Consider the following 17496-nt stretch of genomic DNA (forward strand, 5'->3'; position numbering starts at 1 on the left):
CTGATGATTTACCACCTTCTGCAGCCTTGTGAACCAGCAGCCTATCACGTGACTTGATGATTTGGGTTCAACCACCCCTGCAACCATATGAGTGAAGAGAATCCTCCGGACTGACACCTGACCCATGGGTTTGGGATTTGCCAGCCTCCATAACTGCATGAACTATGTTGTTTGTCATTTGTGAGTTCTGTGAGATGTTGCAGTGAATTATGGAACTATAATGTAGGAGGGAGAGCACTGAGGGGAGGAGTCATAGTTTATGTTAGAGATGATGGAGTGATACAGCAGTTTGGAAAAGTTGGACATTTGGGACATGTTTAACCTCTGTGTCATAGGGACCAGACTTATGTTGATCCTTCTTAAAGAAATTATTCTTGCAAATACATTTTCATATACCTTGAATTGGTAAAAATTAACACTACCATAGATAAAGGACTAAATAATTTGTCATTCCAGTGTTAGTTTGTGGGTGCATGAACAGAGTGGTGATGGGATTAGACCCAGCTGAATAGACTCTTTTGAACCAAGACTGATCTAGTTATTGTTGCCACCAAAAATTCAACTTGCTAGCATTCTGTTTCTACATTTGCAGTCTAGAGAACTGATCATGGTTAGGAATGCAGACCCAATGGACCTACTATAAGATAATCTTTGTCAGGACTCTATTACTTGATCTCTACCTATCCTCCTTCCAGATACTTTGTTTTTGAGGAAGTTATGCCTCTCATTCATCTGAATCTGACAGAAAAGATTTTGGAATTTCAGTAAACGAAAAAAATTCAGATATCGTCTGCTGTGCCAGTTTTTGATTGATTGTTTCTCAGTTTCAAATTCAACTTTTTGTTATTGAATCTGGACCCTCTAAGTATTTCTCATTTGCAGTTGGTTGTATGTTAAGCTTTATTAGTAGGAAGCACTGGAGTGATATATCTCTGACACGGTTCCTTCCCTCTTGATTATTATTATCATTAGTAATGATAATGATTATTGTTGGGTTTTAAGGATGAATATGAAACTTATGATTAGTATATTTGTACTATGTATCCTTTAATAAATATTGCATTCTATATGGAAATTAATTCAGAAAACCCCTACTTATACAGTCAGTCTTCGGCATAGACTTAGTTTCATATGTTTTTCAAGATTAAGTTCATATGCATTGATTTTTGTGTCCAACTCCTGTGATGTATGCATATTCCTGCCTTTAAACTTTAATCTGAAATAAATAATGCTGGGACAGAGATTATAAATGTGAAAAATTATCTTAATTTTGTCATTCTGTGTGACCACTTGAAGCTTTTATTTGCATTTGAATTTTTTTGACTGCTGAGACTTTTGAAAGTTGCTATAGCAATCCTGCGGAAATAATAGATGGACTATATTGCAAATTGTGGAATTTAATAAATGGAATTTTTATGACTTTCTGCTGAATGTACCTTTACGTTTCAGCCTTTTCTTAACTATATAAAGTAACACAAAAAAAGCATTCTTTGATTATCTATGAGTAGATATCAATTGATGCTTTTGGCTCTATGGTCTATGAATTGCAAAGAAATCAGTTTTGACAAAGTCATTAACATGTGCAAAAATTATTTCTTGAAAATGAAATAGACAGGAATTTGGCCTTGGTAGTACATGTTGAGCTTTATTATTGTCTCAAACTAATGTGTAGTTGTGTAGTTACCCTCAAGTCAAAAAAATAAAAAATTAAAAAAAGTCAACATTAATGTAATAAAAAAGCACTAATGCATTACTTTTCTTCTTTTTGTATCATAACATTTTATTTTTTAGTTTTTAATGGCATGTTTCAAAGCTTAATAGGAGATACAAGATTAGTAAAATAAGATATTCATTGTTTCTTTCCTGACCATTATTATTCTAATTAATTTCATTTACTTTATTACTGAAAATGTCTTTGTCATGTAGAAACAAAAACCAAAATGAAACCATTCGCTGTTGAGTAGATTCCAACTCATGGAGACCCCATGTGTGCAGAGTAGAGCTGCACTTCATAGGGCTTTGAAGGCTATGCTCTTTCTTCTAAGGGACCTCTGGGTTGGTTCAAACCACCAACCTTTCAGTTAGTAGTTGATCACCTAACCATTTGTGCCACCTATGGACTCCTATTTGTCATATAGAAGAGTGTTATAAAAATTTTCAGATGTCAAAAGTGTATGCCTGTCTTCCAAATCTAAATGTCTAAAGTACCTCTTATCAGGCATAAGAAACTAAAAAGAAGTGGCCTGCTTTTCTCTGGGTTCATTTGTTTGGCATTCAAAGATTCTGATTACTGATATTCAAAGACAAGTTTGGAGACCTTATTGTCATTTCAAATGCTTTCTTAGTGCATAGGTTTTAAAAGTTGTTGCACATAACAAAATATAACTGTTTATTCTGTCTCCAACTTACTTTTTCTGTGTGATTGTGGGAATAATCAATGAAAAGATTTATATAGAGTTCTGGTTTCCATATCCTAAGAATGTTGGGTATTACAGCATGTGAATCAATAAGATAAGGTGAAAAATGAGAGCTCTTATTAGAGATCTTTTAACATTATTATCCAGAGGTACTGGACTAAACTTGTTGGACCCCATCTCTCATTCCTAATCAAGGAAGCTACTCTCTCCTTCTATTTTATGTCTTAATCCAATTACAAATGGTCATTCAATAAAGGGAGAACAATAATTCAAGCATATTTAATGTGGAAAATATCTTCAGTCTTTCTAATCAAAGACTTTACAGAATTCTATAATTTCAGGTAGGAAGCCAGGTAAAACTTCTCAGAACTTCTGAAAGGAAGAAAATTTTCATGAAGAAATATTTTATATTTCTTGAGAGATACATAAATTTCATATGAATGCACATTCTTTTTATAGAAAATGTTCCTGAAAATTCACAGTGAAAATTTCAGACTTCTTGATCTTTTCAAATCAACAGGTTGAAGCTCTAGGAAGTTTCATTTGTTTTCCAGTTATACAATTATATATAAAATCATCAAATTAGATTTTTTTCCCCCGAATTTACAAAATGAGAATAATACCTTGAATATAATCTATCTGATGAAGGGAACTGTCCATTTCAAGAGGAATATTGAGAAGGAATTTACCAAAAGTACAGGACGATTCCTTCTTAAGGAAAAATAGATTAACTATCACCCTAACAATTAACCAAGGCTAATATATACGGGGAAATCAGAACAGGCACAGCTTTTGTAAAGTGTGGTGGAGGATTTTCCCACAACTTGAACCATCGTGGCTGAATTAAATGTAATGTTATCATTTACCATGCCTATTAGTCTTAGGCCTTACAGAGGCCTAGTCCTTCTTTTCCTTTTTTTCTGTCTTAAAAAACTTTTGATAACCAAACGAACAACACTTTATGACAAGAAAAGTAACAATTGCCACACAAGCCAGTAGAAACCCTAATACATCCAAAGAGTGGTACTGAGCCCAAGTTAGGCTGAGGGAAGCTGGACGAAGGTGCTTGGCTCCTTTGTTGCGCATGACAAACTCCACCCAGAAGACGGCTCGATCCAAGGGTTTAACAGGTTGATCATGATGAATGGCTGATAACTTCATAGCATTCTCTTTATAGCTGAAGGGGAAATCAAATAGACATCAACTTAGAGAATAAACAAGAATGGATAACTGTGAAAATTTCACGCGAACGATAAGAATGAGTGCTATATAAGAGTGGAATAAACACATATTATTTTCTTCTGAGATGATTATAAGAAGCTCTGGTGGCACAGTGCCTAAGGAATATTGAGCACTAACCAGAAGATTGGCAGTTCAAACCCAACAGCCACTCTGAGGAAGGAAGAATGGCCAATCTACTTCCATAAAGATTTACCACCTTGGAAACCCAATGGGGGGGTTGCTATGAGTTGGGATCGACTTGATCGCAGTGAGTTGAGATTATTATAGTTTATGCACTAGGATTTGTTGAAAGTATGGGATTTCAAGATGTAAAGAAAGATAGAATTTTGGAGAATACATGTATTGTTAGGATAGAGGATGGAATGAGCTATGTCCTAAAGGCAAAAAAAGAAAAAGAAAAGAAAAACATAATAATTTGATATGTTTAAATTATCTAGTAAGAAACTGTTAATTGACCTGATGTGCAAGATTCAAAACAATACCACTGCCTAGAATAGGAGGCTTGTCCATGATGAGTCCCAGGGATAAGTACAGGCAGGACTGGGTATCTCTGTTGGTGCTGGCCAGAAATTGATATTGACCTTATGTCAGTGATTTCATAGTTAATAGAGTGAAAATGGATTCCTTGGTTTGAATCCTGATTCTGATTCTTACTTGCTGTCATGTTAAGCAATTTATTTTTATCACTCTGTGATGTCTGAATAGTCTCTTTGTTAAAATGGAATTGATGATGTTAGTGCCTTGTTTCTCTGATTATTGTGAGGGATAGTGCATTGAGTCTTAGAATACTTGGAATTATTCTTATTATGTAGTAGACTCTCAGTAAGTGTTATTATTATTGTTGTTGTTCTTGTTAATATTGTTATTTTAAAATCTGGATAGTGCTCAAACTTTCACTTCTACATTGCAGTTGTATTTGATTTCTCTCTTGAAAATGATTATGGTCAAGGAAAAAGAGTGAATAAAGGCACTTGATTTATGAACTCTGAATCCCAAAGTGCTATAGTATGGTACTGCAGCGATACCGATGTAGAGAACTTCTCTCCCTGTTATGTAAAAAACACAATGGGAGGGATGGCTTTTTGAGAAAAGGGCACTAATTGTGAAGTATTTTGGGAATATAATAGGGAAAGACTATAAAGAAAAATCACTTAATACAAGTGAATTACTTAGTATGATAGCTGTCATATAATAAGCATTCAATATTTATCATCTAATAAACTATCCTTATTTTCCAGCACCACCATAATTAAAATTTAAAAGGTATATAAAGATATCTATACTAAAGAGATACATTTTTACATGAACTCAGAAAACCAAACGTATATTCCTTTTAAAATAATAAAATGTGCTTTAGGTGTGCTAAAGTACACCAATTCTTTCCATTTTTTTCAATGCTTCTTGCAGTGTTCATTATTTTGCCCATAGAATCTTTCAATATTGCAACTTGAGGCTTGAAATTTTTCCTTCAGTTGTTTCAGCTTTTAAAAATGCCGAGTTTGTTCTTCCCTTTTGGTTTTCCAACTCCAGGTCTTTGTACATTTCATTTTAATACCTTACTTTGTTTTATCAAGTGCCCTTGAAATCTTTTGTTCAGCTTTTACTTCATTATCTCTTCCATTCACTTTAGCTACTCCACATTCAAGAGCAAGTTTCAGTCTCATCTCACATCTATGTTGATCTTTTTTTTTGTTCCTCTCTTTTTAATTACCATTTTTCTTTTTTCATGTATAATATCCTTGAAGTTATCCCACATCTCATCTTGTCTTTGATATTTAGTGTTCAATATGTCACACCTATTGTTGAGGTGATCTCCAAATTCAGGTGGGTTGTACTCAAGGTCATACTTTGGCTCTCATGGTCTTGTTTTAGTTTCTTCACCTTCAAGTTGAATTTTCATATGAACAATTGATCATCTGTTTTGCTTTGGCCTTGTTCTGACTGATGATATTGAGCCAATTTACAGGTGGGGCAAGAAAGGAAACAATAAAACCCTGGAAGAATGAGCTTCCTAGAAAAAACAACTATATGAGATCAAAAGGGCAAACATGTGCCCAAAATTAAGATGAGAAGCCAGGAAGAGTCAAGGAAACTGGATGAAAGGAACAGGGAACACAGGGGACAAAAGGGGAGTCCTAACACATTCTGAGGATTGTAACCAATGTCATGGAATGATTGATGCTTGAATTATTGATTAGAAAACTAACTTTCTACATAAACTTTCACCAAAAACACAATAAAATGTTCAAAAAGAGGAAAAAGAAAAAGAAATGTTGACTTTCAGACAGGAACATTCCAGCATGTATTTGTGCCCATTCCCACCCATGAAGAGTGATCCAACAGAATGCAAAAATTATCAAACAATATCATTCATATCACATGCAAGTAAAGTTTTGCTGAAAATAATTCAAAAAATGGTTGCAGTAGTATATAGACAGGGAACTGCCAGTAATTAAAGCATATTTCAAAAGAAGATGTAGAATGAAGGATATCATTGCTGATGTCTGATGAATCCTGGCTGAAAGCAGAAAATACCAGACAAATGTTTGCCTATTGACTACACAAAGCCATTTGACCACGTGGATCAGAACAAGTTATGGCTAACATTATGAAGAATGGGAATTCCTAAACACTCATTTGTGCTCATAAGGAACTTGTGCATAGTCCAAGAAACAGTTGTTCAAATAGAACACAGGGATACTACATGGTTTAAAATCAGGAACAGTGTGTGTCAGTGCTGTGTTGTTTCACTCTACATATTCAATCTAGTTGCTGAGAAAATCTGAAAAGCTAGACTATATAAAGAAGAGTGTGGCCTCAGGATTTGAGGAAGACTCATTACCAACCTGCTATATGCAGATGACACAACCTTACTTGCTGAATATGAAGAAGACTTGAAGCACTTACTGATGAAGATCAAAAGCTTCAGTATGGATTATACCTCAACATAAAGAGAACAAAAATTCTTCTACATGGATCAGTAAGCAACATCATGATAAATGGAGAAAAGACTGACATTGTCAAGGATTTCATTTTACTTGGATCCATAATCCACATCCATGGAAACTGCAGTCAAGAAATCCAACAATGTGTTTTATTGGGTAAATCTGCTGCTAAAGATGTCTTTAAAATGTCAGGGAGCAAAGATGTCACTTTGAAGGCTAATGTGCACCAGACCCAAGATATGGTATTATCAATCACCTCATAATGCGTGCTGAAAAGTGGAAAATGAATGAAGAAGAGCAAAGAAGAATTAACGCCTTTGAACTGTGGTGTTGACAAAGAATACTGAAAACACGATGGACTTCAGAATGACAGAAAAATCTGTCCTTGAAGAAGTGCAACCAGGATGCTTCTTGGAAGTGAGAATGGCCAGACTTTTTCTCACCTACTTTGGTCATGTTGTCAGAGGAGACCATTCCCTGGAGACGATCTCATTCTTGCTAAGGTGGAGGATCAGGTAAAAAGAAGACCAACAAGATGGATTGATACAATGGCTGTGACAATTGATTAAAACACAGCAACAATTGTTCAGATGGTGCAGCACAAGTGTTTTGTTCTGTTGTGCATTGAGTCCTTATGAGGCAGAACCAACTAGATGACACTTAACAATAGCAACAACACTTTTCCAAGTCAGTCACTTTTTCACTTTACAATTCTTCCAAATAAAACTAAAAAACCACAAAAAAAGAATCTAATTTTTCAGTGGTTTTAAGTGTATAAAATTTCTGCCCTAGTTGTTTATACCATTTGTCAGTGAAGGGATCAATTTATTAGGATAGAAATTTTCAGAAATATTAGATGTAATGGGAATATGAGCTTTATTATGTCATGTTGGTTTACAAAACTTAAACCATTTTATGGAGGATAGCTATATCAATTGATATAACATGACTCACAAAGATAGTGTTCTATATCCTACTGTGGGGAATAATGCCTGGGGTCTTAAAAGCTAGCAAGAAGCCATCTAAGGTGCAACTATTAATCTCTCATTTAAAACAAAAGAGAGTGAAGAAAAGCAAAGACACATGACAACAATGAGCCCAAAGGACCAATAAACTTTGTAACCCTCAGCCTCCTTGACCTTAAGACCAGAAGAAGATGCCCAGCTACCATCTCTGACCACTCTGGAGAAACACGGAGAACAAAACTCAAAATTATAAAAAAGATGAGGTTGATAGAGTCTGATAGAGGCTTGTATCTCTGTCAGAGATAGAGATTATAGCGCTGAGACTATAGTCCTTAATCACTCTTTAAGCCTGGAACAGAACTCAATTCTATGGCTCAATTTTCAGTCAAGCAAAAGACAGGCCTATGAAGTGAACAATAACATTAGGATGGTACATACTTAGAACAATGAATGATGTAGGGTGAAAAAAGGCAGCTTTTACCCAGGGATTAAGCTCTGAAGGCAGAAAAGGATAGCAAAGAAGGGTAAATGGAAAGAGAAACACAAGGAGGAAGTGGAAGAGTGCTGTTACATTGTGGGGATTGCAATCAATGTCACAAAACAAAATGTGCATGAATTGTTGAATGGAAAATCAATTGGCTTCACATTTTCTGATACCATACATCATGTTTTGTTTTGAAAACAAACCCTGGATATCTTCTCTGGACGTCAGAACAGTGGGGGCTGAGCTGCTAATGGTGTCCCTCAGTGTGGGGGAAAACACATTTTAGAATAGTTTGAAAACTTAATGAGACTCATGCTGAGAGAAAACCACCCAACTGTGCAGAATATTATTGTTTTAACATTTATGATCACTGCTTCAACTTTATTCTCATCTGATAGTTCTTCCATTCCCAACTTCAGTGCTTTCTTATTCTGTTCAGTGGTTATTCAAAACTTGTGTATTATCCTTAAATCTCTGAGAAATCATTCTCCCAATGTCACTGAAGAGAGAGTGAGAGAGAGAGAGAGAGAGAGAGAGAGAGAGAGAGAAACATAACTACTCACGATGACTCATTGATGACTGAGTTCAAAGCGTTGAGCAAGTCTGCACTTGTCATTGTCTTTATGTCCAGACTCACTGCTGCCCCCTTGGCCTTCATGTGAGCAATGTTATCAGGTTGATCTGCAAACAAGGGAATGCCCACCATAGGGATTCCATGATAGATTGCTTCATAGATGCCATTGGTTCCTCCATGAGTTATAAAAGCTTTGGTTTTTGGATGACCTAAGAATGAGTAGAATTTAGCAAAATTATTCATTATAAGTTTTAGAAATAAAATGGGAAATGGGAAATATAAGGATCTTGATGCTTTTAGATCTTTGTGTAAAAAGCACCTAAGTCTACTGTAGTAATAAATGAGGGCTCCATTGGATAAATGATGGTGATTGGAGATAAGTAAAATGAATAGAAGATTTCTTGGTGGACAAGTTGATGCAGAATATTCTGGGTAAATGTAACAACATGAGCAAAAAAAGACACATTACAGTATATTCTGTTAAAGAAATAATTAGAGAAAAGGCTGACGCTGATATGTAGGGTCTTCAAAGCAACAGGAAGTGTGATGGTGGTGGTGCTGGACTCAGAAAAAGCAAAGGCAATTCTTTATCATGAAATGTTTCATCACATCATGATACAAATTATGGATATCATTTTTCTATAGAAAATGGAGAGTGACTGCTTCTAAGGAGGGTCTTTTTTTGTTTAGCTGCATTTGAAATACGTGGAAAGGATAGGTAAGAGGTAGGAGAATTAGAAGATGGAGAGATGATCCAGGAGTCTATTAAAAAATTCCACATAAGAGGTGGTTACACTTGAAATAATATGCTTCTGGCCATAACGATTATGTCTGTACATACCAATATTACATATTATATTTTTTTCCCTCTAGAACTAGAAAATAAATATAAATGACTTATGGATTATTTTTGAATTTTCAATTCTAAATACTCAATAATTGGTTTTCTGTTAAGCTGTTATCTCTCTGATTGATTGCTACTCATATTTTTAGTCATTTTACCAAGAAGATCATTCTGGGGGAGCCATTTATAGAGCCGAGTATTGGGTCCTAAGTTATCTGGTTTCTTGCCATCAAATCGCCACAGCACCTGTTAAAATAAAAAGAACAACAACATCATTTCATGATTAGTATTTCAAAGTAATATGAAATTGCACTTCCAAATAGATTAAAAGATCACCTATTCAATCCTTTCCATATGACAGATGAAGTGAGGATAAGAGATGTTAAGAAACTGGAACTACTAAAACATTGAAGTAAATAACAATACCCTCATTAAATTAATGCATTTTCATATCTTATCTTCTACAGAATATAATTATGTCTTTTTCACCCATGATAGCTAAAGGAAAAGAGATTAGCAATGACACATTTAACTCTAGAGGCTCTGATTATAGGAATTTTCTGCAGAAAAAAAGCTGTCACGATAGTTCTTAACTTCTCTCAGATTTGTTTGAAAACAAAAGTATTTGCATTAGATGTTAAAATAATACAAGATATTTTTAATTGATAATTACTTTAACATTAAAACTCTGATGAGAAATACAGAGGTTTAGTAGGTGCTTTTTTTTTTCTGCAGAAAATTCCTGTAATCAGAGCCTCTAGAGTTAAACAGAGTAGTTAAGTACTTTCTCACCATTAAGTCATCTTATCTAACCTTTTGTGGAACCTGAGCAAGGGCTGATGCAATAGTATTGGCCCTTTCTTCTGTGACGTTACGGACCATTGACCCCAAAGTAAATACCACAACACCATGTTTTCCAGAGCTCTGGACAAATTCTTCAAATTCCTGTGAAGAAAGAATTTGCTTCATTGTAAAACAGCCACAAAATAATGAACAAAATTTAAAGATTTGGCCACAAAAATTTAAGAGAAAAAAAAATTAGATATTGATAACAAAAACCAAACCTGTTCTCAATTCCAACTCATGACAATGCCATGTACTACAGCTCCATAGGTTGTTTTCTTTTTTTCCCCCTTTGGCTGTAATTTTCATGGATGCAGATCTCCAGACCTTACTTATGTAGTGTTTCTATGAACTACCAATCATTTGATTAACACTCACTCACTGTCATGGAGTCAATTCTGACTCATAGTGACCCTTGTTGGGTTTTCAAGGCTATGTATCTTTACAGAAGCAGAGTGGCTCATCTCTTTTCTGTAGCTGGCTGGTGAATTTGAACCACTGACCTCTTGGTTAGCAGCCAAATGCCTTAACTACACACCACACCACAAGAAATCCTTCTGTTTAGTACCCAAACTCAAATCATTTTTGCCTCCCAGGGATCGTCAAGCATTGATATAGAGGAATTATTAGAACAGTGACTACTTTTTAAGAGCAGGAGTGGCAATATTGATTTCTGATAAAATTGACTTTTAAGCAAAAACCACCATAAGAGACAAGGAAGGACATCATATAATGATTAAAGGATCTATCAAAAAAGAGAACAATACAAATGTGTATGCACCCAATGAAAGATCCCCAAAATACATAAGTCAGACTTTAACAGAATTGAAAAGACAAATAGATGACTACATAGTTATAGTAGGAGACTTTAACGCACTAATTTCAATGAAAGATAGAACAAATGGAAAGAAAGTTAACAACCATGCAGAAGAACTAAACAATGCAATACCAAACTTGACTTTATAGACATCTACAGAGCACTTTACCCAACAACAACACAATATACATTCTTTTCCAGTGCACATAGAACATTCTCCATGATTGGCCATTTGTTAGGCCACAAAGCAAGCCTCAATAAATTAAAAGCACTGAAATATTTCAAAGCAGCTTCTCAGATAATAATGCTATAAAATTAGGTATCAAAAATAGGACGATTGATCGAAAAAGAGCTAATACGTGGAAGCTGAATAACACCTTCCTTAAAAAAGACTAGGTAATAGAAAAAAGAAAAACTGAAATTAAAACATTCATTGAATCAAATGAGAATGAAAACACAACATACCAAAATCTTTGTTTTTGTTGTTGTTAGGTGCCGTCAAGTCATCTCCAACTCACAGTGACCCTATGCACAGTAGAATGTAATGTTGCCCAGTCCTGAGCCAGCTCCATGATTCTTGCTATACTTGAGCCCATCGCTGCCGCCACGGTGTCAATCCATTATGTTGAGGGCCTTCCCCTCTTTCATCGACCCTCCACCTTACCAAGTATGACATCTTTCTCCAGGGAATGGTCTCTTCTGGCAACATGACCAAAGTATGTGAGACGAAGTCTCGCCATTCTTGCCTCCAAAGAGCATTCTGGGTGCACTTCTTCCAGGACAGACCTGATAGTTCTTATAGCAGTCCACGGTACTTTCAGCATTCTTCGCCAACACCACAGCTCCAAAGCATCATTTCTTGTTTGGTCTTCCTTATTCATTGTCTAGTTCTCATATACATATGAAGTGACTGAAAATACCATGGCTTGTGTCAGGTGCACCTTAGTCCTCAAGAAGACATCTTTGCTCTTCAGCACTTGAAAGAGGTCCTTCACAGCTGATTTGCCCAGTGTTATTTGTTGTCTGATGTCCTGAATGCTGCTTCCGTTGGTGTCAATTGTAGAACCAAGCAATGTGAAGTCTTTGACAATTTCAATCTTTTCTCCATTTATCATGATGCTGCTTATAGGTCCAGTTTTGAGGATTTCTGTTTTCTTTATATTGAGATGTAACCCCTACTGCAGACTATTCTACAATCTTCATCAGTAAGTACTTCAAGTCATCCTCACTTTCAGCAAGCAAAGTTGTGTGGTCAGTGTATTGCAGGTTGTTAATGATTCTTCCTCCAATCTTGATGCCACATTCTTCTTCATATAGTCCAGGTTCTCAGATTATTTACTCAGCATACAGATTAAATAAATGAAAGAATACAACCTTGATGCACTCCATTCTTGATTTTAAACCATACAGTGTTCCTTTTTTTTCTGTTCGAATGACAGCCTCCTGGTCTATGTACAGGTTCCTCATGAAGAAGAAATTGAATAGATCATAAAAGAATTACCACCACCACCAAAAAAAATCTTTGGGACACAGCAAAAGCAGTTACAGAGGCCAATTTATAGCAATAAATGTATGCATCAAAAAAGAAGAGCCAAAATCTACACCTTAACCCAACATCTCCAACAATTAGAAAAATAGCAGCAAAAAAAGTCTACAGTCATCAGAAGAAAAGAAATAATAAAGATTTGAGCAGAAATAAGTGAAACAGAAAATAGAAAGACTGTAGAAAAATCAATAAGGCTAGAAGTTGGTTTTTTGAAAAGATTAATAAAATTGACCAGCAACTGGCAAATTTAACAAAGGAAAAGAGGGAGAGAATACAAATAACACGAATAAGAAATGAAATGGGTGACATATCAACAGAACCAATTGAAATAAAAACAATAATATCAGGATTCTATGAAGAACTATACTCCAAAAAATTAGAAAATCTGAAAGAAATTGACAGATTTCTAGAAAAATACTACTTTCCTAAACTAACACAGACTGAAGTGGACAATTTGAACAGGCCCATCACAAAAGAAGAAATTGAACAGATCATAACAGAATTGCCAACAACAACAAAAAAAGCCCTGGCCCAGTTGGTTTCACTGGAGAATTTCACTGAACTTTCAGAGAAGAACTGACACCAATCCTAGTCATAATATTCAACAACATAGAAAATGATGGAATCCTCCCAAATGCATTTTACGCAGCAAGCATAACCATGATACCAAAACCAAGCAAAGACATCACTACAAAGAAAAACTACAACCAATATCCCTCATGAATATAAATGCAAAAATCTTCAACAAAGTCCTAGTCAATAAACTCTAACAACATATCCAAAAAATAATAATACATTATGATCAAGTGAGTTGGTAGTTGAGTTTGCATGTCATCTTGGCTGGCCATTGTTGAGAGTCTGGGCATCTGGATGTAGTATTCCCTGAGATGAGACTGGTATTCAGCTCCATGGTAGAATCTATTTTGAGCAGCTCAGTGGCTGCCTTAGGAATGTGATCAACTTCCTGTATATAAGGAGAAGCTTTGGGGGATGGTCTCTGGCTTATGGCATGTTTGAACCTGGCATGTAGCTGTGTCATTGTTCAGCAGCCTGCCATGCTCTGCCGACCTTGGGACTTTCAATCGACTTGAATTAATGACCTGCCATGTGGTTTGGTAACATCGGCACTATGCCTTTTTACTTGTCAACCTTGGGCTTGTAAGCCTCAAGAGCCAGCAGCTGACTGAAGAAAAGCCTCTAGCTTCAGTGGTCCGGGAGCAAGAGGCAGAGCTGAAGCCCAAGGTTGGGAGCTTTTTACCCAGCCCATAGAGCCTGGCACTTTGAACTTGGATTTAAAACCTCCAAACTGTAAGAGAATAAATTCCTGTTTCTTCAAGCCATCCCATTTATGGTATATTCTTTTCAGAGCTATACTAGGTAACTGAAATAGTGGGGTTCATATCAGGTATGTGAGGATGGTTCAACATCAGAAAAACAATCAATGGCATCCATCACATAAATCAAACAAAGGAGAAGAACCACATGATCATATCAATTGATACAGAAAAGGCATTTGATAAAATCCAACACCCATTCCTGATCAAAACTCTCAACAAAATAGGAATAGAAGGGACATTCCTCAACATAATAAAGGGCATATATGCAAAACCAACAGCCAACATTATTCTCAGTGGAGAGATTCTGAAACTATTCTCTTTGAGAACAGGAACCAAACAAGGATGTCTTCTTTCACCATTTCTATTCAACATTGTATTGGAAGTCCTAGCCAGGGAAGTAAGGCAAGAGAGGGAAATCAAAGGCACCCAAATTGGTAAGGAAGAAGTAAAACTATTCTTATTTGCTGATGATATGATTGTATACAATGAAAATCCAACAGACTCAGCAAAAAAACCTATTGGAACTAATTGAGAGATTTAGCTTAGTGGGGAGATACAAGATCAACTTCCAAAAATCAGTTGGATTCCTCTATACCAACAAAGAGATTGCAGAAAAAGAAGTAAGTCAATCAATACCATTTACAATAGCTACCAAACAAACAAACAAACAAACAAAACAAAACAAAACAAAAAAAACTTGGGAATAAATCTTAGCATGGACTCAAAAGACCTGTACAAAGAAAAATGCAAAACAATGCTTCAGGAAATCAAAAGAGATCTACAAAAATGGAAGAACATACCATGCTCATGGATAAGAAGATTGAACATTGTGAAAATGTCACTTGTACCTAAAGCAATCTATATATTAAGTTCAATGCCAATCCAGATCCCACCAACATTCTTTAAGAATATGGAAAAACCAATCAATAATTTTATATGGAAAGGAAACAGACCTCAGATAAGAAAAGCAGTTTTGAGGAAGAATAAAGTAGGAGGTCTCACTCTCCCAGTTCTCAAAACCTACTATACAGCCACAGTAGTCAAAACTGTCTGGTATTAGCATAAAGACAGACACACAGACGAGTGGAACTGAGAAATGGATCCATACACCTGTGGTCTGCTGAGTTTTGACAAAATGCTGATAGCCATTAAATGGGGAAGACATGGTCTCTATAACATATGGCACTGGGAAAACTGAATATCCATTTGAAGGAAAATGAAACATGACCCATACTTCACACCATACAATGTAAGTAACTCCAGATGGATCAAAGACTTAAGTGTGAAACCTACAACTATGAAGTTCTTCAAGGAAAAAACAGGTGCAAAGTTTGGGTCCATAATTTATGGCATAAATTGACTGTCAAGCATAACCCAATATACACAAACAGCAGAAGATAAACTAGATGAATGGGAAATTCTAAAAATTAAATTTTTATGTGCTTCCAAAGACTTCTCCAAAAGAGTAAAAAGAAAACCTACAAATTGGGGAAAAAAATTCAGAAATTGCATATTTGACAAGGGACTTATCTCTAAAATTTAGAGAACACCTCAACAATATAAAGACAAAAATCCAATTAAATAATAGGCAGGAGACATGAATAGATGCTTAGAGGATATTCAGGTGGCCAACAAACACATGAAGAAATTTTCACGATCATTAGCCATTAAAGTGATGCAAATCAAAACAACAATGAGATACCATCTGGCCCCAGCACTAATAACAAAGTTCAACGATACAGAAAATAACAAATACTGGTGAGGATGTGGTGAGATTGGGCCTCTCATACACTGCTGGTGGGGCTGTCAAATGATACAACTACTGTGGAAAACTGTATGGTGATTCCTTAAAATTTTGGAATTAGAAATACCAGTTAGATCCAGCAATCCTATTACTAGGTACATATCCTAAAGAAGTGAGAGCCAGGAGAAGAACAGTTATATGCATGCCCATGTTCATTGCAGCACTATTTACAATAGCTAAGTGATGGAAACAACCTAGGTGCCCATCAACAGAAGAATGGATAAGCAAACTATGGACATTACATACACACAATGTAATACCATGCAACACCAAAGAATAACATAGAATCTGCAAAACACCACATAACGTGGATGAACTTGGATGACATTATGCTGAGTGAAATAAGTCAATCACAGAAGACAAATATTGTATTGGTCCATTATGTAAAAAGTCAAGGAAATGTTTATATATGAAAGAAATTTTCTTTGTTGGTTACCAGGGTTGGGAGAGGAGGGGAGGGAATATGCAAAAATAAAAATAAAATAAAATAATAAAATAATAATAATAAAAAATAAAAATAAAAGGGGGCTGCTTTTTACCTGATCACTCAATTCCTATAGAAGAAGGTGTGTGATATGAGATCTCTGTCCTAATTTATGCATATTGGTGTAAATGTGTGTATGTATGGGATAAGTAAGAAATGAAAATACCCCATTACACATCATAGTGAGAGTGATCCTGACCCTTCATTTACAATTTTTAATTACTAATATAGATTCTAAAGAGCTCTAGTAGCATAGTGCCTAAGGCATTTGACTGCTAACCAGAAGGCTGCCAGTTCAAACCCACCAGCCACTCCTCAGAAGGAATGTTGGGCAATCTACTTCCGTAGTGATACTGCCTCGGCAACCCATGGAGGGGTCTCTATGAGTCGTATCTGACTCGACGGCACATAATAACAACAATATAGATTCTTGGAAGGAGGCACTACAGCATGATCTCAACTCAGCTTTAATTCTGTGTAGTGATATTTCTACTGGAGTTCCAGTGCACTGCAAATGATACCATATTTTAATGGAAGTAACACACACCTTCTTTCTTTGTTTGCAAACTGCTCTGTTCTGCCAGTGCCACTACATCTTTTTTTTTCCCCCATATGGTGCTGTTAAAAAAAAAAAAAAAAAAGCATAGCACATTTATAAAAATACCTCCTGGGAGAAGGGAGCCATTGGCAAATGAACACAGAAGTCACATATTACTTGTGTAAAAATATAATACTGCACTCAGCTGCTAACCAAAAGGTTAGAAGTTCAAATCTACCTAGAAATAAAGGCATGATGATCTATTTCTGAAAAATCAACCAACGCAAACTCTAGGGAGCACAGTTTTACTCTTACACATGGGGTCGCCATGAATTGGAATCAACTCAACAGCATATAACAACAACCACCTTGGAGTATCCATATTTCTGGGCTTCTCACTTCTGATACTTCTTGTCCTGAAATCATGTTATGAAATTGATGTACCTGTAGAATGTGCTATGTATAACTGTGGCTGTGAGGAAGCTTTATCATCACCTCACTGTGTGCTAGGGGGAGCACTCTTACCCCAGTGTGAGAGGTACACCAGGCCTTTCTCCTTTCTGAGATGGGCTCACCTGGAATTGTTTAAGAATTATTCTGACTTGTGCTGTCTGATCCTCCTAATTGTTTATCAAATTAATTTCTGTATTATGATG

The 17496-nt window shown here is 35.8% G+C and overlaps 1 protein-coding gene across 1 annotated transcript in view; it reads right to left on the reverse strand.

Annotated features, from left to right (window-relative positions):
- Positions 1–3314: 3314 nt before the first annotated feature.
- The window catches only part of LOC103198599 (UDP-glucuronosyltransferase 2B17-like), a 24215-nt gene continuing 10033 nt past the window's right edge, over positions 3315–17496 (reverse strand). Inside the window, exons 3-6 of the mRNA XM_007942762.2 lie at positions 10285–10416; positions 9630–9717; positions 8617–8836; positions 3315–3594 (exon numbers count right to left, since the gene is read on the reverse strand). Coding sequence (XP_007940953.1) covers positions 3315–3594; positions 8617–8836; positions 9630–9717; positions 10285–10416 — 720 coding nt within the window. The remainder of the gene's footprint in view (positions 3595–8616; positions 8837–9629; positions 9718–10284; positions 10417–17496) is intronic.

The sequence above is a fragment of the Orycteropus afer genome, unplaced genomic scaffold (assembly GCF_000298275.1).
Source record: "Orycteropus afer afer isolate SDZICR_OR568_19922 unplaced genomic scaffold, OryAfe1.0 scaffold00098, whole genome shotgun sequence".
NCBI lineage: Eukaryota > Metazoa > Chordata > Mammalia > Tubulidentata > Orycteropodidae > Orycteropus > Orycteropus afer.